The sequence below is a fragment of the Oncorhynchus kisutch genome, linkage group LG20, assembly GCF_002021735.2.
Source record: "Oncorhynchus kisutch isolate 150728-3 linkage group LG20, Okis_V2, whole genome shotgun sequence".
Lineage (NCBI taxonomy): Eukaryota > Metazoa > Chordata > Actinopteri > Salmoniformes > Salmonidae > Oncorhynchus > Oncorhynchus kisutch.
In genome coordinates, this window is record NC_034193.2 from 2,358,261 (window position 1) to 2,384,103 (window position 25,843).

General features: G+C 45.9%; 1 protein-coding gene across 1 annotated transcript in view; it reads left to right on the top strand.

Moving 5' to 3' along the window:
• heatr5b (HEAT repeat containing 5B) overlaps positions 1–25,843 on the top strand; it is a 106,886-nt gene that overhangs the window by 29,495 nt on the left and 51,548 nt on the right. The window contains 14 exon segments of the mRNA XM_031798997.1: positions 410–616; positions 619–659; positions 8,430–8,513; positions 8,515–8,542; positions 9,230–9,288; positions 9,291–9,384; positions 10,005–10,104; positions 10,286–10,395; positions 10,582–10,745; positions 11,007–11,182; positions 11,947–12,052; positions 12,658–12,848; positions 15,187–15,346; positions 15,731–15,920. Of these exon segments, the coding sequence (XP_031654857.1) occupies positions 410–616; positions 619–659; positions 8,430–8,513; positions 8,515–8,542; positions 9,230–9,288; positions 9,291–9,384; positions 10,005–10,104; positions 10,286–10,395; positions 10,582–10,745; positions 11,007–11,182; positions 11,947–12,052; positions 12,658–12,848; positions 15,187–15,346; positions 15,731–15,920 (1,710 nt within the window).

Here is a 25,843-nt window from a genome sequence, read left to right on the forward strand (position 1 = left end):
AATTATAGGGCTCCTCACAAGTATACAATTATAGGGCTCCTCACAAGTATACAATTATAGGGCTCCTCACAAGTATACAATTATAGGGCTCCTCACAAGTATACAATTATAGGGCTCCTCACAAGTATACAATTATAGGGCTCCTCACAAGTATACAATTATAGGGCTCCTCACAAGTATACAATTATAGGGCCCCTCACAAGTATACAATTATAGGGCTCCTCACAAGTATACAATTATAGCCCTCCTCACAAGTATACAATTATAGCCCTCCTCACAAGTATACAATTATAGCCCTCCTCACAAGTATACAATTATAGCCCTCCTAACAAGTATACAATTATAGGCCTCCTAACAAGTATACAATTTATAGGGTAGTCATATGTAACCCTGACCCCTGACCCCTCAGGTCTCCTGGAGACGGTCTCCTCTGTGCTGCTCCACCCAAGCATGGCGGCCCGTTTGGCGGCGGCCTGGTGTCTACGCTGCGTTGCCGTGGCGCTGCCCTATCAGCTGACTCCGCTGCTGGAGCGCTGTGCGGAGCGCATCAACAACCTGAAGAGCTCTCCAGAGGCCGTCAGCGGCTACAGCTTCGCCGTGGCTGCTCTGCTGGGCGGGTGCACCAGTGTCCTCTGGGCGTCCACATCTCCAAGGGGAAGGTTTGTACCCGTTTCTGTCTGGCCCATTCCCTCGGTCCAAACTACGGGCCCGATCCAATCTGTGATGCCGAGAACGCGGACGGAATCCAGACATTAAAACTCAATTCAACAATATAATAAAAACGTATTGACCCTAGTAGGGAATCAACTAGATGTAGGGAATCAACTAAGATGTAGGGAATCAACTAGATGTAGGGAATCAACTAGATGTAGGGAATCAACTAGATGTAGGAATCAACTAGATGTAGGGAATCAACTAGATGTAGGGAATCAACTAGATGGTAGCGGAATCCAACTAGATGTAGGAATCAACTAGATGTAGGGAATCAACTAGATGTAGGTGAATCAACTAGCATGTAGGAACAACTTATGCTAGGGAATCAACTACGATGTAGGGAAATCAACTAGATGTAGGGAATCAACCTAGATGTAGGGAATCAACTAGATGGGATAAGGTAGGGATCAACTAGATGTAGGGAATCAACTAGATGTAGGGAATCAACTAGATGTAGGGAATCAACTAGATGTAGGGAATCAACTAGATGTAGGGAATCAACTAGATGTAGGGAATCAACTAGATGTAGGGAATCAACTAGATGTAGGGAATCAACTAGATGTAGGGAATCAACTAGATGTAGGGAATCAACTAGATGTAGGGAATCAACTAGATGTAGGGAATCAACTAGATGTAGGGAATCAACTAGATGTAGGGAATCAACTAGATGTAGGGAATCAACTAGATGTATTGACCCTAGTAGGGAATCAACTAGATGTAGGGAATCAACTAGATGTAGGGAATCAACTAGATGTAGGGAATCAACTAGATGTAGGGAATCAACTAGATGTAGGGAATCAACTAGATGTAGGGAATCAACTAGATGTAGGGAATCAACTAGATGTAGGGAATCAACTAGATGTAGGGAATCAACTAGATGTAGGGAATCAACTAGATGTAGGGAATCAACTAGATGTAGGGAATCAACTAGATGTAGGGAATCAACTAGATGTAGGGAATCAACTAGATGTAGGGAATCAACTAGATGTAGGGAATCAACTAGATGTAGGGAATCAACTAGATGTAGGGAATCAACTAGATGTAGGGAATCAACTAGATGTAGGGAATCAACTAGACGTATTGACCCTAGTAGGGAATCAACTAGATGTAGGGAATCAACTAGACGTATTGACCCTAGTAGGGAATCAACTAGATGTAGGGAATCAACTAGACGTATTGACCCTAGTAGGGAATCAACTAGATGTAGGGAATCAACTAGATGTAGGGAATCAACTAGATGTAGGGAATCAACTAGATGTAGGGAATCAACTAGATGTAGGGAATCAACTAGATGTAGGGAATCAACTAGATGTAGGGAATCAACTAGATGTAGGGAATCAACTAGATGTAGGGAATCAACTAGATGTAGGGAATCAACTAGATGTAGGGAATCAACTAGATGTAGGGAATCAACTAGATGTAGGGAATCAACTAGATGTAGGGAATCAACTAGATGTAGGGAATCAACTAGATGTAGGGAATCAACTAGATGTAGGGAATCAACTAGACGTATTGACCCTAGTAGGGAATCAACTAGATGTAGGGAATCAACTAGACGTATTGACCCTAGTAGGGAATCAACTAGATGTAGGGAATCAACTAGACGTATTGACCCTAGTAGGGAATCAACTAGATGTAGGGAATCAACTAGATGTAGGGAATCAACTAGATGTAGGGAATCAACTAGATGTAGGGAATCAACTAGATGTAGGGAATCAACTAGATGTAGGGAATCAACTAGATGTAGGGAATCAACTAGATGTAGGGAATCAACTAGATGTAGGGAATCAACTAGATGTAGGGAATCAACTAGATGTAGGGAATCAACTAGATGTAGGGAATCAACTAGATGTAGGGAATCAACTAGACGTATTGACCCTAGTAGGGAATCAACTAGATGTAGGGAATCAACTAGATGTAGGGAATCAACTAGACGTATTGACCCTAGTAGGGAATCAACTAGATGTAGGGAATCAACTAGACGTATTGACCCTAGTAGGGAATCAACTAGATGTAGGGAATCAACTAGATGTAGGGAATCAACTAGATGTAGGGAATCAACTAGATGTAGGGAAATCAACTAGATGTAGGGAATCACTAGATGGTAGGGAATCAACTAGATGTAGGAATCAACTAGACGTATTGACCCTAGTAGGGAATCAACTAGATGTAGGGAATCAACTAGACGTATTGACCCTAGTAGGGAATCAACTAGATGTAGGGAATCAACTAGATGTAGGGAATCAACTAGATGTAGGGAATCAACTAGATGTATTGACCCTAGTAGGGAATCAACTAGATGTAGGGAATCAACTAGATGTAGGGAATCAACTAGATGTAGGGAATCAACTAGATGTATTGACCCTAGTAGGGAATCAACTAGATGTAGGGAATCAACTAGATGTAGGGAATCAACTAGATGTAGGGAATCCAACTAGATTAGGGATCAACTAGAGTAGGGATCAACTAGATGTAGGGAATCAACTAGATGTAGGGAATCAACTAGATGTAGGGAATCAACTAGATGTAGGGAATCAACTAGATGTATTGACCCTAGTAGGGAATCAACTAGATGTAGGGAATCAACTAGATGTAGGGAATCAACTAGATGTAGGGAATCAACTAGATGTATTGACCCTACTAGGGAATCAACTAGATGTATTGACCCTAGTAGGGAATCAACTAGATGTAGGGAATCAACTAGATGTAGGGAATCAACTAGATGTAGGGAATCATCTAGATGTATTGACCCTAGTTAGGGAATCAACTAGATGTAGGGAATCAACTAGATGTATTGACCCTAGTAGGGAATCAAGTAGATGTAGGGAATCAACTAGATGTAGGGAATCAACTAGATGTATTGACCCTAGTAGGGAATCAACTAGATGTAGGGAATCAACTAGATGTAGGGAATCAACTAGATGTAGGGAATCAACTAGATGTAGGGAATCAACTAGATGTATTGACCCTAGTAGGGAATCAACTAGATGTAGGGAATCAACTAGATGTAGGGAATCAACTAGATGTATTGACCCTAGTAGGGAATCAACTAGATGTAGGGAATCAACTAGATGTAGGGAATCAACTAGATGTAGGGAATCAACTAGATGTATTGACCCTAGTAGGGAATCAACTAGATGTAGGGAATCAACTAGATGTAGGGAATCAACTAGATGTAGGGAATCAACTAGATGTATTGACCCTAGTAGGGAATCAACTAGATGTATTGACCCTAGTAGGGAATCAACTAGATGTAGGGAATCATCTAGATGTATTGACCCTAGTAGGGAATCAAGTAGATGTAGGGAATCAAGTAGATGTAGGGAATCAACTAGATGTAGGGAATCAACTAGATGTATTGACCCTAGTAGGGAATCAACTAGATGTAGGGAATCAACTAGATGTAGGGAATCAACTAGATGTAGGGAATCAACTAGATGTAGGGAATCAACTAGATGTAGGGAATCAACTAGATGTATTGACCCTAGTAGGGAATCAACTAGATGTAGGGAATCAACTAGGTGTATTGACCCTAGTAGGGAATCAACTAGATGTAGGGAATCAACTAGATGTAGGGAATCAACTAGATGTATTGACCCTAGTAGGGAATCAACTAGATGTAGGGAATCAACTAGATGTATTGACCCTAGTAGGGAATCAACTAGATGTAGGGAATCAACTAGATGTAGGGAATCAACTAGATGTAGGGAATCAACTAGATGTAGGGAATCACTAGATGTAGGGAATCAACTAGATGTAGGGAATCGACTAGATGTATTGACCCTAGTAGGAATCAACTAGATGTAGGGAATCAACTAGATGTAGGGAATCAACTAGATGTAGGGAATCAACTAGATGTAGGGAATCAACTAGATGTAGGGAATCAACTAGATGTAGGGAATCAACTAGATGTAGGGAATCAACTAGATGTAGGGAATCAACTAGATGTAGGGAATCAACTAGATGTATTGACCCTAGTAGGGAATCGACTAGATGTAGGGAATCAACTAGATGTAGGGAATCAACTAGATGTAGGGAATCAACTAGATGTAGGGAATCAACTAGATGTAGGGAATCAACTAGATGTAGGGAATCAACTAGATGTAGGGAAATCAACTAGATGTAGGGAATCACTAGACGTATTGACCCTAGTAGGGAATCAACTAGATGTAGGGAATCAACTAGACGTATTGACCCTAGTAGGGAATCAACTAGATGTAGGGAATCAACTAGATGTAGGGAATCAACTAGATGTAGGGAATCAACTAGATGTATTGACCCTAGTAGGGAATCAACTAGATGTAGGGAATCAACTAGATGTAGGGAATCAACTAGATGTAGGGAATCAACTAGATGTATTGCCCTAGTAGGGAATCAACTAATTTAGGGAATCAACTAGATGTAGGGAATCAACTAGATGTAGGGAATCAACTATGTAGGGAATCAACTAGATGTAGGGAATCAACTAGATGTAGGGAATCAACTAGATGTAGGGAATCAACTTAGATTATTGACCCTAGTAGGGAATCAACTAGATGTAGGGAATCAACTAGATGTAGGGAATCAACTAGATGTAGGGAATCAACTAGATGTATTGACCCTACTAGGGAATCAACTAGATGTATTGACCCTAGTAGGGAATCAACTAGATGTAGGGAATCAACTAGATGTAGGGAATCAACTAGATGTAGGGAATCATCTAGATGTATTGACCCTAGTAGGGAATCAACTAGATGTAGGGAATCAACTAGATGTATTGACCCTAGTAGGGAATCAAGTAGATGTAGGGAATCAACTAGATGTAGGGAATCAACTAGATGTATTGACCCTAGTAGGGAATCAACTAGATGTAGGGAATCAACTAGATGTAGGGAATCAACTAGATGTAGGGAATCAACTAGATGTAGGGAATCAACTAGATGTATTGACCCTAGTAGGGAATCAACTAGATGTAGGGAATCAACTAGATGTAGGGAATCAACTAGATGTATTGACCCTAGTAGGGAAATCCAACTAGATGTAGGGAATCAACTAGATGTAGGGAATCAAACTAGATGTAGGGAATCAACTAGATGTATTGACCCTAGTAGGGAATCAACTAGATGTAGGGAATCAACTAGATGTAGGGAATCAACTAGATGTAGGGAATCAACTAGATGTATTGACCCTAGTAGGGAATCAACTAGATGTATTGACCCTAGTAGGGAATCAACTAGATGTAGGGAATCATCTAGATGTATTGACCCTAGTAGGGAATCAAGTAGATGTAGGGAATCAAGTAGATGTAGGGAATCAACTAGATGTAGGGAATCAACTAGATGTATTGACCCTAGTAGGGAATCAACTAGATGTAGGGAATCAACTAGATGTAGGGAATCAACTAGATGTAGGGAATCAACTAGATGTAGGGAATCAACTAGATGTATTGACCCTAGTAGGGAATCAACTAGATGTAGGGAATCAACTAGATGTAGGGAATCAACTAGGTGTATTGACCCTAGTAGGGAATCAACTAGATGTAGGGAATCAACTAGATGTAGGGAATCAACTAGATGTATTGACCCTAGTAGGGAATCAACTAGATGTAGGGAATCAACTAGATGTATTGACCCTAGTAGGGAATCAACTAGATGTAGGGAATCAACTAGATGTAGGGAATCAACTAGATGTAGGGAATCAACTAGATGTAGGGAATCAACTAGATGTAGGGAATCAACTAGATGTAGGGAATCGACTAGATGTATTGACCCTAGTAGGGAATCAACTAGATGTAGGGAATCAACTAGATGTAGGGAATCAACTAGATGTAGGGAATCAACTAGATGTAGGGAATCAACTAGATGTAGGGAATCAACTAGATGTAGGGAATCAACTAGATGTAGGGAATCAACTAGATGTAGGGAATCAACTAGATGTAGGGATCACTATGTATGGAAATCGACGTAGATGTGTTGGCCTAGTAGGGAATCGACTAGATGTTAGGGAATCACTAGATGTAGGGAATCAACCTAGATGTAGGGAATCACAGATGTAGGGAATCAACTAAAAGGTATGAGACCCTAGTAGGGAATCAACCTAGATGTACAGACTCTTTCTGCTAACTTTCTGGAGTGGCACGAGAATGCCCGTCTGTCTGTGCAGTACTTTAAAATACTACTTAGTAGGTCCTGGGGGGGGGGGGGGGGTGGGGGGGGGGGGTGGGGGGCAACGAGATGCCACGTCTTCTGTTCCAGATAGCAGGGGGGGGGGTATCTGTACTTTACTCTATTTATATTCCTGAACTACTTTTACTCACTACATTCCGTAAAGAAAATAATTGTACGGTTTTACTCTGTACATTTCCCTGACACCCAAAAGTACTCGTTACATTTTGAATGCTGACAAGACAGGAAATGACCCAATTTCACACACTGATCAAGAGAACATCCCTTCCTGCCTCTGAATCTTGGAGTGTACCCCTGGCTATCCGCCAATACAAAAATAAATTGCGCCGTCTAGTTTGCCTAATAGATGGAATTTGAAATGATTTATATATTTACTTTTAATACTTAAGGATATTTAAAACCAAATTACTTTTAAGACTTTTACTCGGGTAGTATTTTACTGGGTAACTTTATATTATATTATATATATATAGGTATATTTGAGTCACGTTGGGTCCTTTCCACCCTTGAGTTGGTGCGTGACTCTACCGGTAACCGTTAGCAACGATGCTAATGAAAGGTTTGCTAGTTGTGGAAAAAATTCCCCCAAAAACCTTCCGAGTTAAATGTTAACCACTTAGTAGCTTACCTGGCAGAATAATTATCATGATTAATTATTCAACCCATGGGGTATTTGTTGTGTAAACTCCACCACTACACAGACACTGATAAACAACAGCCTCTTGCTATGTGAACACTGGAATTGAAGGGGACTACACCACAACATCCACATGTCTCAGATTTGTTTCAGACCTCAAAAGTGTTCTCCTGGTTTGTTTTACGCTTTTTTGTGGACTTGAATTATCTTTTTTTTTTTCAACAACAGTGTGATTTTTGACAGTGAACCCTACCAAAAATGTATCTGTTCTAGCTGGTGGTATATACTCTAATCTCTCTCTGTTCTCTCTGTTCTAGCTGGTGGTATATACTCTAATCTCTCTCTCTGTTCTAGCTGGTGGTATATACTCTAATCTCTCTCTCTGTTCTAGCTGGTGGTATATACTCTAATCTCTCTCTGTTCCCTCTGGTGGTATATACTCTAATCTCTCTCTGTTCTAGCTGGTGGTATATACTCTAATCTCTCTCTCTGTTCTAGCTGGTGGTATATACTCTAATCTCTCTCTCTGTTCTAGCTGGTGGTATATACTCTAATCTCTCTCTGTTCTAGCTGGTGTTATATACTCTAATCTCTCTCTCTGTTCTAGCTGGTGGTATATACTCTAATCTCTCTCTGTTCTCTCTGTTCTAGCTGGTGGTATATACTCTAATCTCTCTCTCTGTTCTAGCTGGTGGTATATACTCTAATCTCTCTCTCTGTTCTAGCTGGTGTTATATACTCTAATCTCTCTCTCTGTTCTAGCTGGTGGTATATACTCTAATCTCTCTCTGTTCTCTCTGTTCTAGCTGGTGGTATATACTCTAATCTCTCTCTCTGTTCTAGCTGGTGGTATATACTCTAATCTCTCTCTGGTTCTAGCTGGTGGTATATACTCTAATCTCTGTCTGTTCTAGCTGGTGGTGAGCATAGCTGAGGACTTGCTCCGTACAGCAGCCCAGAACAGCCGTCTTTCTCTGCAGAGAACCCAGGCTGGATGGCTTGCTTCTGGGGGCACTAATGTCTCTTGGTGAGTTAGTTCCCTACTACTACCTAGCCCTAAGCCCCTAACCCCTAACCCCTAGCCCCTAACACCAAACCCCTAGCCGAACACCAAACCCCTAGCCGAACACCAAACCCCTAACCCCTAGCCCCTAACACCAAACCCCTACCCCCTAGCCCCTAACACCAAACCTCTACCCCCCTAACCCCTACCCCCTAACACTAAACCTCTACCCCCCTAACACCAAACCTCTATCCCCTAACCCCTACCCCCTAACACCAAACCTCTACCCCCTACCCCCCTAACACCAAACCCCTACCCCCTAACACCAAACCCCTAGCCGAACACCAAACCCCTAACACCAAACCCCTAACCCCTACCCCCTAACACCAAACCCCTAACACCAAACCCCTAACCCCTACCCCCTAACAACAAACCCCTAACCCCTACCCCCTAACAACAAACCCCTAACCCCTAGCACAACAACAAACCCCTAACACCAAACCCCTACCCCCTAACACCTCCCACCATTTAGCTGTGTTTTTCAGCTGCTCTTCCATATGTTCTGTGTCGTTCTTCATTCCTGCCAGTCAGCTAAAGCAGTCCAGAGTGGTTTATCTTTCTTCACATTGACAGGGTGTGTGGTCCAACACAGCAACTTGTTTGGTCGCCTGTCCTAACACTTCTTATTTGTGAACCTGACGCTGTGTCCAGGCCCGTCCCTGGTCCGTTATCACCTTCCCAAGATGCTGCTGCTGTGGAGGAACGTGTTCCCCCCCGTTCCCAGAAAGAGATGGAGGCAGAGAAGGCTAGAGGAGACAGCTTCACCTGGCAGGTTACGCTGGAGGGACGTGCTGGGGCACTCTGTGGTAGGGAGACGCGTGCTCTTCACTACAGTAATGTGTGGCTTGTCACTCTGGATCCCAAGGAGTTTTGCTTTATCTGAAATGTCCCCCTCTCTCTCCTCCTCTCCTCCCCCTCTCTCTCCTCCTCTCCTCCCTCCTCCTCTCCTCCCCCTCTCTCTCCTCCTCTCCTCCCTTTCTCCTCTCCTCCCTTTCTCCTCTCCTCCTCTCCTCCCTTTCTCCTCTCCTCCCTTTCTCCTCTCCTCTCCCTTTCTCCTCTCCTCTCCCTCTCTCTCCACCCCTCCGCCCTCTCTCTCCACCCCTCCTCCTCTCTCTCTCCTCCTCTCCTCTCTCCACCCCTCCTCCCTCTCTCTCTCTCCTCCTCTCCTCTCCCCTCTCTCCTCCCTTCCTCTCCCCTCTCTCCTCCCCTCTCTCTCCTCCCTCCTCCTCCCCTCTCTCTCCTCCTCCCTCTCTCTCCTCCCCCCTCCTCCCACTCTCTCTTCCCCCCTCCTCCCTCTCTCTCTCTCCTCCCTCTCTCCCCCTCCCTCTCCTCCTCCCTCTCTCCTTCCTCCCTCTCTCTCTCCCCCCCTCCCTCCCTCTCTCTCTCTCCTCCTCCCTCTCTCTCTCCTCCGTCTCTCCTCCTCAAGCCATGCGTAGCTTTGTGGCCCATTGTCCTGAGCTGCTGACGGAGGATGTGATCCGCAGGCTGATGACACCTATCGAGTGCGCCATGACCATGATGTCACAGTGAGTATGATTGATTTGACTGACGGACCTGGGGGCGGGGGGGTCCATCCCCTCCCGACCGGTTGTTGTTGTTTATGATGATTTTGTTGTTGTTTATTATGGTGTTGTTTATTATGGTGTTTATGATGATTTTGTTTTTGTTTATTATGTTGTTGTTTATTATGTTGTTGTTTATCCTCAGTGTCCCGTCGGTCATCAAGGTGCATGGCACCCATCTGAAAGCCAGTGCAGCTATGGTGAGGCTGAGACTCTATGACATCTTGGCTCTACTTCCCCCGAAGACATACGAAGGTACCGACTGGAGGAAATATGACCAGACTTTTTAATTAGGCTTCGATCCAACAGCTGGTGTTGAGGTGTTAGTCCTATAGGGCTGGTTTACCCGCGCCCCGATTTAAGCCTAGTCCTGGAGCACAGAGCATATGTTTAGTCTGTGTTCGGGAAGTTGTCCCTTACCTTTCCATCTCTCCACTGTAGGTAGTTTCAATGCCCTGCTGAGAGAGCTGGTGGCAGAGTTCACTCTGACTGATAACTCGGCCAACACCACCACCTCGTTGCTACGCTCCCTCTGTCACTATGACGACAGTGTTCTGATGGGGTCCTGGCTACAGGAGACTGACCACAAGTCTATTGAGGACCAGGTAACTGACCTACTCTAAAGGCTAGAGGTTACTGTAAAGCGAAGTGCCCATCTCCCCATGATGACTCCAAGCGGATGGAACATGACACAATTTTCATATAGAAATACATTGTGTAGAACCTCGTGGTTTTCTGTCAGCTAGAATCGTGTCCAATCTGTTTTATTCTATTTCTATCTGCAATTTTCAGGACGTTTCACATCACTGAATAGACCCCCTTGCTTTGTTAATTGTGTGTGTGTGTGTGTGTGTGTGTGTGTGTAGCTCCAGCCCAACAGTGCGTCAGGCAGTGGCGCTCTAGAACACGACCCCTCCTCCATCTACCTGAGGGTACCGATGGGCGAGGCCATGCCTGGGCCCCTCCCCCTTGGCGTTTCTGTTATAGACGCCTCCGTCGCTCTGTTCGGAGTGGTGTTCCCTCATGTCTCCTTTAAACACAGGTGAGACTACCTGTCAGTCCTAACTCTGACCCCTGACACAGTTCAGAGACCTGGTCCCTGGTCAACTGACATTTGACATTCCTAGAATAATCGAATATTGTTTGTCTCGGTCTTCAGAGGTGTCCAGGCCTTCAGTAGTTGAATCAGCTATGCTGCTTCTAGATGGAGTCAAACAGGGGGACTGGCCAGGGGGTACTTCAGGAGAGGTTTGGGAAACTACAAACAGGGGGACTGGCCAGGGGGTACTTCAGGAGAGGTTTGGGACTGGCCGGGGGGGTACTTCAGGAGAGGTTTGGGACTGGCCGGGGGGGTTCTTCAGGAGAGGTTTGGGACAGGCCGGGGGGGTACTTCAGGAGAGGTTTGGGACTGGTCGGGGGGTACTTCAGGAGAGGTTTGGGAAACTAGATGTCAAACAGGGGGACTGGCCAGGGGGTACTTCAGGAGAGGTTTGGGACTGGTCGGGGGGGTACTTCAGGAGAGGGTTGGGAAACTAGAAACAGGGGGACTGGCCAGGGGGGTACTTCAGGAGAGGGGTTGGGAAACTAGAAACAGGGGGACTGGCCAGGGGGGTACTTCAGGAGAGGTTTGGGAAACTACAAACAGGGGGACTGGCCAGCGGGGTACTTCAGGAGAGGTTTGGGAAACTAGAAACAGGGGGACTGGCCGGGGGGGTACTTCAGGAGAGGTTTGGGACTGGCCGGGGGGTACTTCAGGAGACGTTTGGGAAACAGTTTTTATTCATCTCTCACATCTGTCTGTGCTAGGCTGCAGATGCTGGACCACTTTGCAGAGTGTATTAAACAGGCCAAGGGGGTCAGACAGCAGGCTGTCCAGCTCAACATCTTCACCGCTGTCCTGAGCGCCCTCAAGGTGAGGCCTTTAACTCCTGTTAAAGTTGCACAGGGAAATCTCTTAAACACAAAACCTTTCCAGTAGTGACAGCTTACTCTCTGTTCCTAGAGGGAGACCCTCCTGTAGGTTTTTAACTCCAACCCTGTTCCTGGAGAGAAACCCTCCTGTAGGTTTTAACTCCAACCCTGTTCCTGGAGAGAGACCCTCCTGTAGGTTTTAACTCCAACCCTGTTCCTGGAGGGAGACCCTCCTGTAGGTTTTAACTCCAACCCTGTTCCTGGAGGGAGACCCTCCTGTAGGTTTTAACTCCAACCCTGTTCCTGGAGGGAGACCCTCCTGTAGGTTTTAACTCCAACCCTGTTCCTGGAGGGAGACCCTCCTGTAGGTTTTAACTCCAACCCTGTTCCTGGAGGGAGACCCTCAAGTAGGTTTTAACTCCAACCCTGTTCCTGGAGGGAGACCCTCCTGTAGGTTTTAACTCCAACCCTGTTCCTGGAGAGAGACCCTCCTGTAGGTTTTAACTCCAACCCTGTTCCTGGAGAGCTACCGTCCAGGAGGGGCCCTGCTATGTATCCTGTTCTCTCTTCCCCAATGAACCAGACAATCTTCTCTCCTCCCTGTAGGGTCTGGCAGAGAACAAGTCCACCCTGGGTCCTGAAGAGGTTCGTAAATCCGCCCTGGCGCTGGTGATGGGCGCTCTGGACAACCCAAACCCCATCCTGCGCTGTGCTGCTGGGGAGGCCTTGGGAAGGATGGCTCAGGTGGTGGGAGAGGCCACCTTCATTGCCCGCATGGCACAGTACAGCTTTGACAAGTACGACCCGTCTGTTACTCATATCTATCTAGCTTCATGTGTCACAGGACTTTCCTGAGATCGCTCTCTCTCTTGACCTGCTTGACCTTGTGTTATTTTCTCTTCACCCCCTTATTTAACTTATTAACGTTCCCCCTCTCCCCTCCTCTCTCCCTCTCTTCTCCTCTCCCCTCCTCTCTCCCTCTCTTCTCCTCTCCTCTCTTCTCTTCCCCTCTCCTCTCCTCTCTTCCCCTCTCCTCTCCTCTCTTCTCCTCTCCTCTCCTTTCCTTTCCTCTCTTCTCCTCTCCTCTCTTCCCCTCTGCTCTCTCCCCCTCTCCTCTCTTCTCCTCTCCTCTCTTCTCCTCTCCTCCTCCCCCTCCTCTCTTCCCCTCTCCTATCTTCTCCTCTCCTCTCCTCTCCCCCCCTCTCCTCTCTCCCCTCTCCTCTCTCCCCCTCTTCTCTCTCCCCCTCTTCTCTCTTCCCCTCTTCTCTCTTCTCCTCTCCTCTCCTCTCCTCTCCTCTCCTCTCCTCTCCTCTCCTCTCCTCTCCTCTCCTCTCCTCTCCTCTCCTCTCCTCTCCTCTCCTCTCCTCTCCTCTCCTCTCCTCTCCTCTCTTCTCCTCTCCTCTCCCCCCCCTCTCCTCTCCCCCCCCTCTCCTCTCTCCCCCTCTCCTCTCTCCCCCTCTTCTCTCTCCCCCTCTTCTCTCTCCTCCTCTCCTCTCCTCTCCTCTCCTCTCCTCTCCTCTCCTCTCCTCTCCTCTCCTCTCCTCTCCTCTCCTCTCCTCTCCTCTCCTCTCCTCTCCTCTCCTCTCCTCTCTTCTCCTCTCTTCTCCTCTCCTCTCTTCTCCTCTCCTCTCTTCTCTTCCCCTCTCCTCCCTTCCCTTCTCCTCCCTTCCCTTCTCCTCTCTTCTCTTCTCTCCCCTCTCCTCTCTTCTCCTCTCCTCTCTTCTCTTCCCCTCTCCTCTCGTCTCTTCCCCTCTCCTCTCCTCTCTTCTCCTCTCCTCTCTTCTCCTCTCCTCTCTTCCCCTCTGCTCTCTCCCCCTCTCCTCTCTTCTCCTCTCCTCTCTTCTCCTCTCCTCCTCCCCCTCCTCTCTTCCCCTCTCCTATCTTCTCCTCTCCTCTCCTCTCCCCCCCCTCTCCTCTCTCCCCCTCTCCTCTCTCCCCTCTTCTCTCTCCCCCTCTTCTCTCTCCCCCTCTCCTCTCCTCTCCTCTCCTCTCCTCTCCTCTCCTCTCCTCTCCTCTCCTCTCCTCTCCTCTCCTCTCCTCTCTTCTCCTCTCTTCTCCTCTCCTCTCCTCTCCTCTCTTCTCCTCTCCTCTCTTCTCTTCCCCTCTCCTCCCTTCCCTTCTCCTCCCTTCCCTTCTCCTCTCTTCTCTTCTCTCCCCTCTCCTCTCTTCTCCTCTCCTCTCTTCTCTTCCCCTCTCCTCTCGTCTCTTCCCCTCTCCTCTCCTCTCTTCTCCTCTCCTCTCTTCTCCTCTCCCCTCTTCCCCTCTGCTCTCTCCCCCTCTCCTCTCTTCTCCTCTCCTCTCTTCTCCTCTCCTCCTCCCCCTCCTCTCTTCCCCTCTCCTATCTTCTCCTCTCCTCTCCTCTCCCCCCCCTCTCCTCTCTCCCCCTCTCCTCTCTCCCCCTCTTCTCTCTCCCCCTCTCCTCTCTCCCCCTCTCCTCTCTCCCCCTCTTCTCTCTCCCCCTCTTCTCTCCTCTCCTCTCCTCTCCTCTCCTCTCCTCTCCTCTCCTCTCCTCTCCTCTCCTCTCCTCTCCTCTCCTCTCCTCTCCTCTCCTCTCCTCTCCTCTCCTCTCCTCTCCTCTCCTCTCCTCTCCTCTCTTCTCCTCTCCTCTCCCCCCCCTCTCGTCTCTCCCCCTCTCCTCTCTCCCCCTCTTCTCTCTCCCCCTCTTCTCTCTCCCCCTCTTCTCTCTCCCCCTCTCCTCTCCTCTCCTCTCCTCTCCTCTCCTCTCCTCTCCTCTCCTCTCCTCTCCTCTCCTCTCCTCTCCTCTCCTCTCCTCTCCTCTCCTCTCCTCTCCTCTCCTCTCCTCTCCTCTCCTCTCCTCTCCTCTCCTCTCCTCTCCTCTCCTCTCTTCTCCTCTTCTCCTCTCCTCTCTTCTCCTCTCCTCTCTTCTCCTCTCCTCTCTTCTCTTCTCCTCTCCTCTCTTCTCTTCCCCTCTCCTCCCTTCCCTTCTCCTCTCTTCTCTTCTCTCCCCCTCTCCTCTCTTCTCCTCTCTTCTCCTCTCCTCTCTTCTCCTCTCTTCCCCTCTCTTCTCCTCTCCTCTCTTCCCCTCTCCTCTCGTCTCCATCTCCTCTCTTCTCCATCTCCTCTCTTCTCCATCTCCTCTCTTCTCCATCTCCTCTCCTCTCTTCCCCCCTCCAGACTGAGGTCAGCCCGTGACGTGGTCTCCAGAACAGGCCACTCCCTGGCTCTGGGCTGTCTGCACAGATACGTAGGAGGAATTGGTTCAGGACAGCACCTCAAAACCAGCGTCAGCATCCTATTGGCCCTAGCCCAGGATGGAACCTCCCACGAGGTCCAGGTGAGTGAACGGTGGACAGGTGAGTCTCAGGCTGCGTCCTGATTCGCCACCCTTCTCCTGACGTGTGTACTTGTACAGTAGTGGCTTTAAAAGCTCAATCCTGCTGTAAACTTTGTCAGAGGGGACTTTCCCACTATTATTAAATGGTAGAGAATCTGTACACAACCTGCTTCACGAAGGCAGCTCCCTAATACAAGTCTGGCTTGGACTTTGGAGAAGTGTAATGGGCCAGTTTCCCAGACACAGATTAAGCCAAATCCTAGATTTTAAAAAGCAGTTTGGTTTTTAGTCCAAATCCTTAATCTGTATCTGGGAAACTGGCCCAATGTTTAGTTCCTCCATAATCCTGTAAGCTTTTGATCTGTGACCTCTCTGTCTCTCCAGACGTGGGCCCTCCACTCCCTGGCTCTCATAGTAGACTCCAGTGGTCCCATGTATCGAGGCTATGTGGAGCCCACCCTCTCCCTGGTCCTGACCCTGCTCCTAACCGTACCCCCGTCACACACTGAGGTACACCAGTGTCTGGGACGATGTCTGGGCGCTCTCATCACCACCGTTGGACCCGAACTACAGGGTAATGGTCAATTATAACAAGACAACCATGTCTAGCTTCCAGGCTGGCTAGTTTTGTCTCTAAAAGCATTGATGTGCCAGTAGAGGGCAGTATACTGCTCCTACATATTTACAGAGAAGTCATGAATCTTTACAGATTATAACTTCACTTTGACTGCTAATCAGGGATGGAAAAAGGACATAATTTACATAATTAAGTAAAGATATGATAATGGTAAATGACTCAAGGGAAAGTAAAAGTAACCCAGTAAAATACTACTTGAGTAAAAGTCTACAAATATTTGGTTTAAAAATACAGATAGCCAGGGGAACACTCAGATATCATTACAGATAGCCAGGGGAACACTCAGATATCATTTACAGATAGCCAGGGGAACACTCAGATATCATTACAGATAGCCAGGGGAACACTCAGATATCATTTACAGATAGCCAGGGGAACATTCAGATATCATTACAGATAGCCAGGGGAACACTCAGATATCATTACAGATAGCCAGGGGAACACTCAGATATCATTTACAGATAGCCAGGGGAACACTCAGATATCATTACAGATAGCCAGGGGAACACTCAGATATCATTTACAGATAGCCAGGGGAACACTCCGCTATCATTACAGATAGCCAGGGGAACACTCAGATATCATTACAGATAGCCAGGGGAACACTCAGATATCATTACAGATAGCCAGGGGAACACTCAGATATCATTACAGATAGCCAGGGGAACACTCAGATATCATTACAGATAGCCAGGGGAACACTCAGATATCATGTACAGATAGCCAGGGGAACACTCAGATATCATGTACAGATAGCCAGGGGAACACTCAGATATCATGTACAGATAGCCAGGGGAACACTCAGATATCATGTACAGATAGCCAGGGGAACACTCAGATATCATGTACAGATAGCCAGGGGAACACTCAGATATCATGTACAGATAGCCAGGGGAACACTCAGATATCATGTACAGATAGCCAGGGGAACACTCAGATATCATGTACAGATAGCCAGGGGAACACTCAGATATCATGTACAGATAGCCAGGGGAACACTCAGATATCATGTACAGATAGCCAGGGGAACACTCAGATATCATGTACAGATAGCCAGGGGAACACTCAGATATCATGTACAGATAGCCAGGGGAACACTCAGATATCATGTACAGATAGCCAGGGGAACACTCAGATATCATGTACAGATAGCCAGGGGAACACTCAGATATCATGTACAGATAGCCAGGGGAACACTCAGATATCATGTACAGATAGCCAGGGGAACACTCAGATATCATGTACAGATAGCCAGGGGAACACTCAGATATCATGTACAGATAGCCAGGGGAACACTCAGATATCATGTACAGATAGCCAGGGGAACACTCAGATATCATGTACAGATAGCCAGGGGAACACTCAGATATCATGTACAGATAGCCAGGGGAACACTCAGATATCATGTACAGATAGCCAGGGGAACACTCAGATATCATGTACAGATAGCCAGGGGAACACTCAGATATCATGTACAGATAGCCAGGGGAACACTCAGATATCATGTACAGATAGCCAGGGGAACACTCAGATATCATGTACAGATAGCCAGGGGAACACTCAGATATCATGTACAGATAGCCAGGGGAACACTCAGATATCATGTACAGATAGCCAGGGGAACACTCAGATATCATGTACAGATAGCCAGGGGAACACTCAGATATCATGTACAGATAGCCAGGGGAACACTCAGATATCATGTACAGATAGCCAGGGGAACACTCAGATATCATGTACAGATAGCCAGGGGAACACTCAGATATCATGTACAGATAGCCAGGGGAACACTCAGATATCATGTACAGATAGCCAGGGGAACACTCAGATATCATGTACAGATAGCCAGGGGAACACTCAGATATCATGTACAGATAGCCAGGGGAACACTCAGATATCATGTACAGATAGCCAGGGGAACACTCAGATATCATGTACAGATAGCCAGGGGAACACTCAGATATCATGTACAGATAGCCAGGGGAACACTCAGATATCATGTACAGATAGCCAGGGGAACACTCTGAAATCATTTACATATAGCCAGGGGAACACTCAGACATCATTTACATATAGCCAGGGGAACACTCCAACACTCAGACATCATTTACAGATAGCCAGGGGAACACTCCAACACTCAGGCATCATTTACATATAGCCAGGGGAACACTCAGACATCATTTACAGATAGCCAGGGGAACACTCCAACACTCAGGCATCATTTACAGATAGCCAGGGGAACACTCAGGCATCATTTACAGATAGCCAGGGGAACACTCCAACACTCAGACATCATTTACAGACAGCCAGGGGAACATTCCAACACTCAGGCATCATTTACAGATAGCCAGGGGAACACTCAGGCATCATTTACATATAGCCAGGGGAACACTCAGACATCATTTACATATAGCCAGGGGAACACTCAGATCATTTACATATAGCCAGGGGAACTCTCAGATATCATTACATATAGCCAGGGGAACACTCAGAAATCATTTACATATAGCCAGGGGAACACTCAGACATCATTTACATATAGCCAGGGGAACACTCAGATCATTTACAGATAGCCAGGGGAACACTCAGATATCATGTACAGATAGCCAGGGGAACACTCAGATATCATTACAGATAGCCAGGGGAACACTCAGATATCATGTACAGATAGCCAGGGGAACACTCAGATATCATGTACAGATAGCCAGGGGAACTCTCAGAAATCATGTACATATAGCCAGGGGAACACTCAGAAATCATTTACATATAGCCAGGGGAACACTCAGACATCATTTACATATAGCCAGGGGAACACTCCAACACTCAGACATCATTTACAGATAGCCAGGGGAACACTCCAACACTCAGGCATCATTTACATATAGCCAGGGGAACACTCAGACATCATTTACAGATAGCCAGGGGAACACTCCAACACTCAGGCATCATTTACAGATAGCCAGGGGAACACTCAGGCATCATTTACAGATAGCCAGGGGAACACTCCAACACTCAGACATCATTTACAGACAGCCAGGGGAACATTCCAACACTCAGGCATCATTTACAGATAGCCAGGGGAACACTCAGGCATCATTTACATATAGCCAGGGGAACACTCAGACATCATTTACATATAGCCAGGGGAACACTCAGATCATTTACATATAGCCAGGGGAACTCTCAGATATCATTACATATAGCCAGGGGAACACTCAGAAATCATTTACATATAGCCAGGGGAACACTCAGACATCATTTACATATAGCCAGGGGAACACTCAGATCATTTACAGATAGCCAGGGGAACACTCAGACATCATTTACAGATAGCCAGGGGAACACTCCAACACTCAGACATCATTTACATATAGCCAAGGGAACACTCAGACATCATTTACATATAGCCAGGGGAACACTCAGACATCATTTACAGATAGCCAGGGGAACACTCCAACACTCAGACATCATTTACATATAGCCAGGGGAACACTCAGACATCATTTACAGATAGCCAGGGGAACACTCAGACATAATCTACAGATAGCCAGGGGAACACTCCAACACTCAGACATCATTTACATATAGCCAGGGGAACACTCAGACATCATTTACATATAGCCAGGGGAACACTCCAACACTCAGAAATAATTTGCAGATAGCCAGGGGAACACTCCAACACTCAGATATCATTACAGATAGCTAGGGGAACACTCCAACATTCATATATCATTACAGATAGCTAGGGGAACACTCCAACACTCAGACATCATTTACATATAGCCAGGGGAACACTCAGAAATCATTTACATATAGCCAGGGGAACACTCAGAAATCATTTACAGATAGCCAGGGGAACACTCAGGCATCATTTACATATAGCCAGGGGAACACTCAGATATAATTTACAGATAGCCAGGGGAACTCTCAGAAATCATTTACATATAGCCAGGGGAACACTCAGAAATCATTTACATATAGCCAGGGGAACACTCAGACATCATTTACAGATAGCCAGGGGAACACTCCAACACTCAGGCATCATTTACAGATAGCCAGGGGAACACTCAGGCATCATTTACAGATAGCCAGGGGAACACTCCAACACTCAGACATCATTTACATATAGCCAGGGGAACACTCAGATCATTTACATATAGCCAGGGGAACACTCAGATCATTTACAGATAGCCAGGGGAACACTCCAACACTCAGGCATCATTTACAGATAGCCAGGGGAACACTCCAACACTCAGGCATCATTTACAGATAACCAGGGGAACACTCCAACACTCAGACATCATTTACATATAGCCAGGGGAACACTCAGATCATTTACATATAGCCAGGGGAACTCTCAGACATCATTTACAGATAGCCAGGGGACCACTCCAACACTCAGACATCATTTACATATAGCCAGGGGAACACTCAGGCATCATTTACATATAGCCAGGGGAACACTCAGATATAATTTACAGATAGCCAGGGGAACTCTCAGAAATCATTTACATATAGCCAGGGGAACACTCAGAAATCATTTACATATAGCCAGGGGAACACTCAGACATCATTTACATATAGCCAGGGGAACTCTCAGAAATCATTTACATATAGCCAGGGGAACACTCAGAAATAATTTACATATAGCCAGGGGAACACTCAGACATCATTTACATATAGCCAGGGGAACACTCAGATATCATTACAGATAGCCAGGGGAACACTCCAACACTCAGACATCATTTACATATAGCCAGGGGAACACTCAGACATCATTTACAGATAGCCAGGGGAACACTCCAACACTCAGGCATCATTTACATATAGCCAGGGGAACACTCCAACACTCAGACATCATTTACATATAGCCAGGAGAACACTCAGACATCATTTACAGATAGCCAGGGGAACACTCCAGCACTCAGGCATCATTTACAGATAGCCAGGGGAACACTCCAACACTCGGGCATCATTTACAGATAGCCAGGGGAACACTCCAACACTCAGGTATCATTTACAGATAGCCAGGGGAACACTCCAACACTCAGACATCATTTACATATAGCCAGGGGAACACTCCAACACTCAGACATCATTTACATATAGCCAGGGGAACACTCAGACATCATTTACATATAGCCAGGGGAACACTCAGACATCATTTACAGATAGCCAGGGGAACACTCCAACACTCAGACATCATTTACAGATAGCCAGGGGAACACTCCAACACTCAGATATCATTACAGATAGCTAGGGGAACACTCCAACACTCAGATATCATTACAGATAGCTAGGGGAACACTCCAACACTCATATATCATTACAGATAGCTAGGGGAACACTCCAACACTCAGACATCACTTACATATAGCCAGGGGAACACTCCAACACTCATATATCATTACAGATAGCTAGGGGAACACTCCAACACTCAGACATCATTTACATATAGCCAGGGGAACACTCAGAAATCATTTACATATAGCCAGGGGAACACTCAGAAATCATTTACATATAGCCAGGGGAACACTCAGGCATCATTTACATATAGCCAGGGGAACACTCAGATATAATTTACAGATAGCCAGGGGAACACTCAGACATCATTTACATATAGCCAGGGGAACACTCCAACACTCAGGCATCATTTACATATAGCCAGGGGAACACTCAGATATAATTTACAGATAGCCAGGGGAACTCTCAGAAATCATTTACATATAGCCAGGGGAACACTCAGAAATCATTTACATATAGCCAGGGGAACACTCAGACATCATTTACATATAGCCAGGGGAACACTCAGATATCATTACAGATAGCCAGGGGAACACTCAGGCATCATTTACAGATAGCCAGGGGAACACTCAGGCATCATTTACAGATAGCCAGGGGAACACTCCAACACTCAGACATAATTTACAGACAGCCAGGGGAACATTCCAACCCTCAGACATCATTTACATATAGCCAGGGGAACACTCAGATCATTTACATATAGCCAGGGGAACTCTCAGATATCATTACATATAGCCAGGGGAACACTCAGAAATCATTTACATATAGCCAGGGGAACACTCAGACATCATTTACATATAGCCAGGGGAACACTCAGATCATTTACAGATAGCCAGGGGAACACTCCAACACTCAGACATCATTTACATATAGCCAAGGGAACACTCAGACATCATTTACATATAGCCAGGGGAACACTCAGACATCATTTACAGATAGCCAGGGGAACACTCCAACACTCAGACATCATTTACATATAGCCAGGGGAACACTCAGACATCATTTACAGATAGCCAGGGGAACACTCAGACATAATTTACAGATAGCCAGGGGAACACTCCAACACTCAGACATCATTTACATATAGCCAGGGGAACACTCAGACATCATTTACAGATTGCCAGGGGAACACTCCAACACTCAGACATCATTTACATATAGCCAGGGGAACACTCCAACACTCAGAAATAATTTACAGATAGCCAGGGGAACACTCCAACACTCAGATATCATTACAGATAGCTAGGGGAACACTCCAACACTCATATATCATTACAGATAGCTAGGGGAACACTCCAACACTCAGACATCATTTACATATAGCCAGGGGAACACTCAGAAATAATTTACAGATAGCCAGGGGAACACTCCAACACTCAGATATCATTACAGATAGCTAGGGGAACACTCCAACACTCAGATATCATTACAGATAGCTAGGGGAACACTCCAACACTCATATATCATTACAGATAGCTAGCGGAACACTCCAACACTCAGACATCACTTACATATAGCCAGGGGAACACTCCAACACTCATATATCATTACAGATAGCTAGGGGAACACTCCAACACTCAGACATCATTTACATATAGCCAGGGGAACACTCAGAAATCATTTACATATAGCCAGGGGAACACTCAGAAATCATTTACATATAGCCAGGGGAACACTCAGGCATCATTTACATATAGCCAGGGGAACACTCAGATATAATTTACAGATAGCCAGGGGAACACTCAGACATCATTTACATATAGCCAGGGGAACACTCCAACACTCAGGCATCATTTACATATAGCCAGGGGAACACTCAGATATAATTTACAGATAGCCAGGGGAACTCTCAGAAATCATTTACATATAGCCAGGGGAACACTCAGAAATCATTTACATATAGCCAGGGGAACACTCAGACATCATTTACATATAGCCAGGGGAACTCTCAGAAATCATTTACATATAGCCAGGGGAACACTCAGAAATCATTTACATATAGCCAGGGGAACACTCAGACATCATTTACATATAGCCAGGGGAACACTCAGACATCATTTACATATAGCCAGGGGAACACTCAGATATCATTACAGATAGCCAGGGGAACACTCCAACACTCAGACATCATTTACAGATAGCCAGGGGAATACTCCAACACTCAGGCATCATTTACATATAGCCAGGGGAACACTCCAACACTCAGACATCATTTACATATAGCCAGGGGAACACTCAGACATCATTTACAGATAGCCAGGGGAACACTCCAACACTCAGGCATCATTTACAGATAGCCAGGGGAACACTCAGGCATCATTTACAGATAGCCAGGGGAACACTCCAACACTCAGACATAATTTACAGACAGCCAGGGGAACATTCCAACCCTCAGACATCATTTACATATAGCCAGGGGAACTCTCAGATATCATTACATATAGCCAGGGGAACACTCAGAAATCATTTACATATAGCCAGGGGAACACTCAGACATCATTTACATATAGCCAGGGGAACACTCAGATCATTTACAGATAGCCAGGGGAACACTCAGACATCATTTACAGATAGCCAGGGGAACACTCCAACACTCAGACATCATTTACATATAGCCAAGGGAACACTCAGACATCATTTACAGATAGCCAGGGGAACACTCCAACACTCAGACATCATTTACATATAGCCAGGGGAACACTCAGACATCATTTACAGATAGCCAGGGGAACACTCAGACATAATTTACAGATAGCCAGGGGAACACTCCAACACTCAGACATCATTTACAAATAGCCAGGGGAACACTCAGACATCATTTACAGATTGCCAGGGGAACACTCCAACACTCAGACATCATTTACATATAGCCAGGGGAACACTCCAACACTCAGAAATAATTTACAGATAGCCAGGGGAACACTCCAACACTCAGATATCATTACAGATAGCTAGGGGAACACTCCAACACTCATATATCATTACAGATAGCTAGGGGAACACTCCAACACTCAGACATCATTTACATATAGCCAGGGGAACACTCAGAAATCATTTACATATAGCCAGGGGAACACTCAGAAATCATTTACATATAGCCAGGGGAACACTCAGGCATCATTTACATATAGCCAGGGGAACGCTCAGATATAATTTACAGATAGCCAGGGGAACACTCAGACATCATTTACATATAGCCAGGGGAACACTCCAACACTCAGGCATCATTTACATATAGCCAGGGGAACACTCAGATATAATTTACAGATAGCCAGGGGAACTCTCAGAAATCATTTACATATAGCCAGGGGAACACTCAGAAATCATTTACATATAGCCAGGGGAACACTCAGACATCATTTACATATAGCCAGGGGAACACTCAGATATCATTACAGATAGCCAGGGGAACACTCCAACACTCAGACATCATTTACAGATAGCCAGGGGAACACTCCAACACTCAGACATCATTTACAGATAGCCAGGGGAACACTCCAACACTCAGACATCATTTACATATAGCCAGGGGAACACTCAGACATCATTTACAGATAGCCAGGGGAACACTCCAACACTCAGGCATCATTTACAGATAGCCAGGGGAACACTCAGGCATCATTTACAGATAGCCAGGGGAACACTCCAACACTCAGACATCATTTACAGACAGCCAGGGGAACATTCCAACCCTCAGACATCATTTACATATAGCCAGGGGAACACTCAGATCATTTACATATAGCCAGGGGAACTCTCAGATATCATTACATATAGCCAGGGGAACACTCAGAAATCATTTACATATAGCCAGGGGAACACTCAGAAATCATTTACATATAGCCAGGGGAACACTCAGACATCATTTACATATAGCCAGGGGAACACTCAGATCATTTACAGATAGCCAGGGGAACACTCAGACATCATTTACAGATAGCCAGGGGAACACTCCAACACTCAGACATCATTTACATATAGCCAAGGGAACACTCAGACATCATTTACATATAGCCAGGGGAACACTCAGACATCATTTACAGATAGCCAGGGGAACACTCCAACACTCAGGCATCATTTACAGATAACCAGGGGAACACTCCAACACTCGGGCATCATTTACAGATAGCCAGGGGAACACTCCAACACTCAGACATCACTTACATATAGCCAGGGGAACACTCAGATCATTTACATATAGCAAGGGCAACTCTCAGATATCATTACATATAGCCAGGGGAACACTCCAACACTCAGACATCATTTACAGATAGCCAGGGGAACACTCAGGCATCATTTACAGATAGCCAGGGGAACACTCCAACACTCAGACATCATTTACATATAGCCAGGGGAACACTCAGATCATTTACATATAGCCAGGGGAACACTCAGATCATTTACAGATAGCCAGGGGAACACTCCAACACTCAGGCATCATTTACAGATAACCAGGGGAACACTCCAACACTCGGGCATCATTTACAGATAGCCAGGGGAACACTCAGACATCATTTACATATAGCCAGGGGAACACTCAGACATCATTTACATAT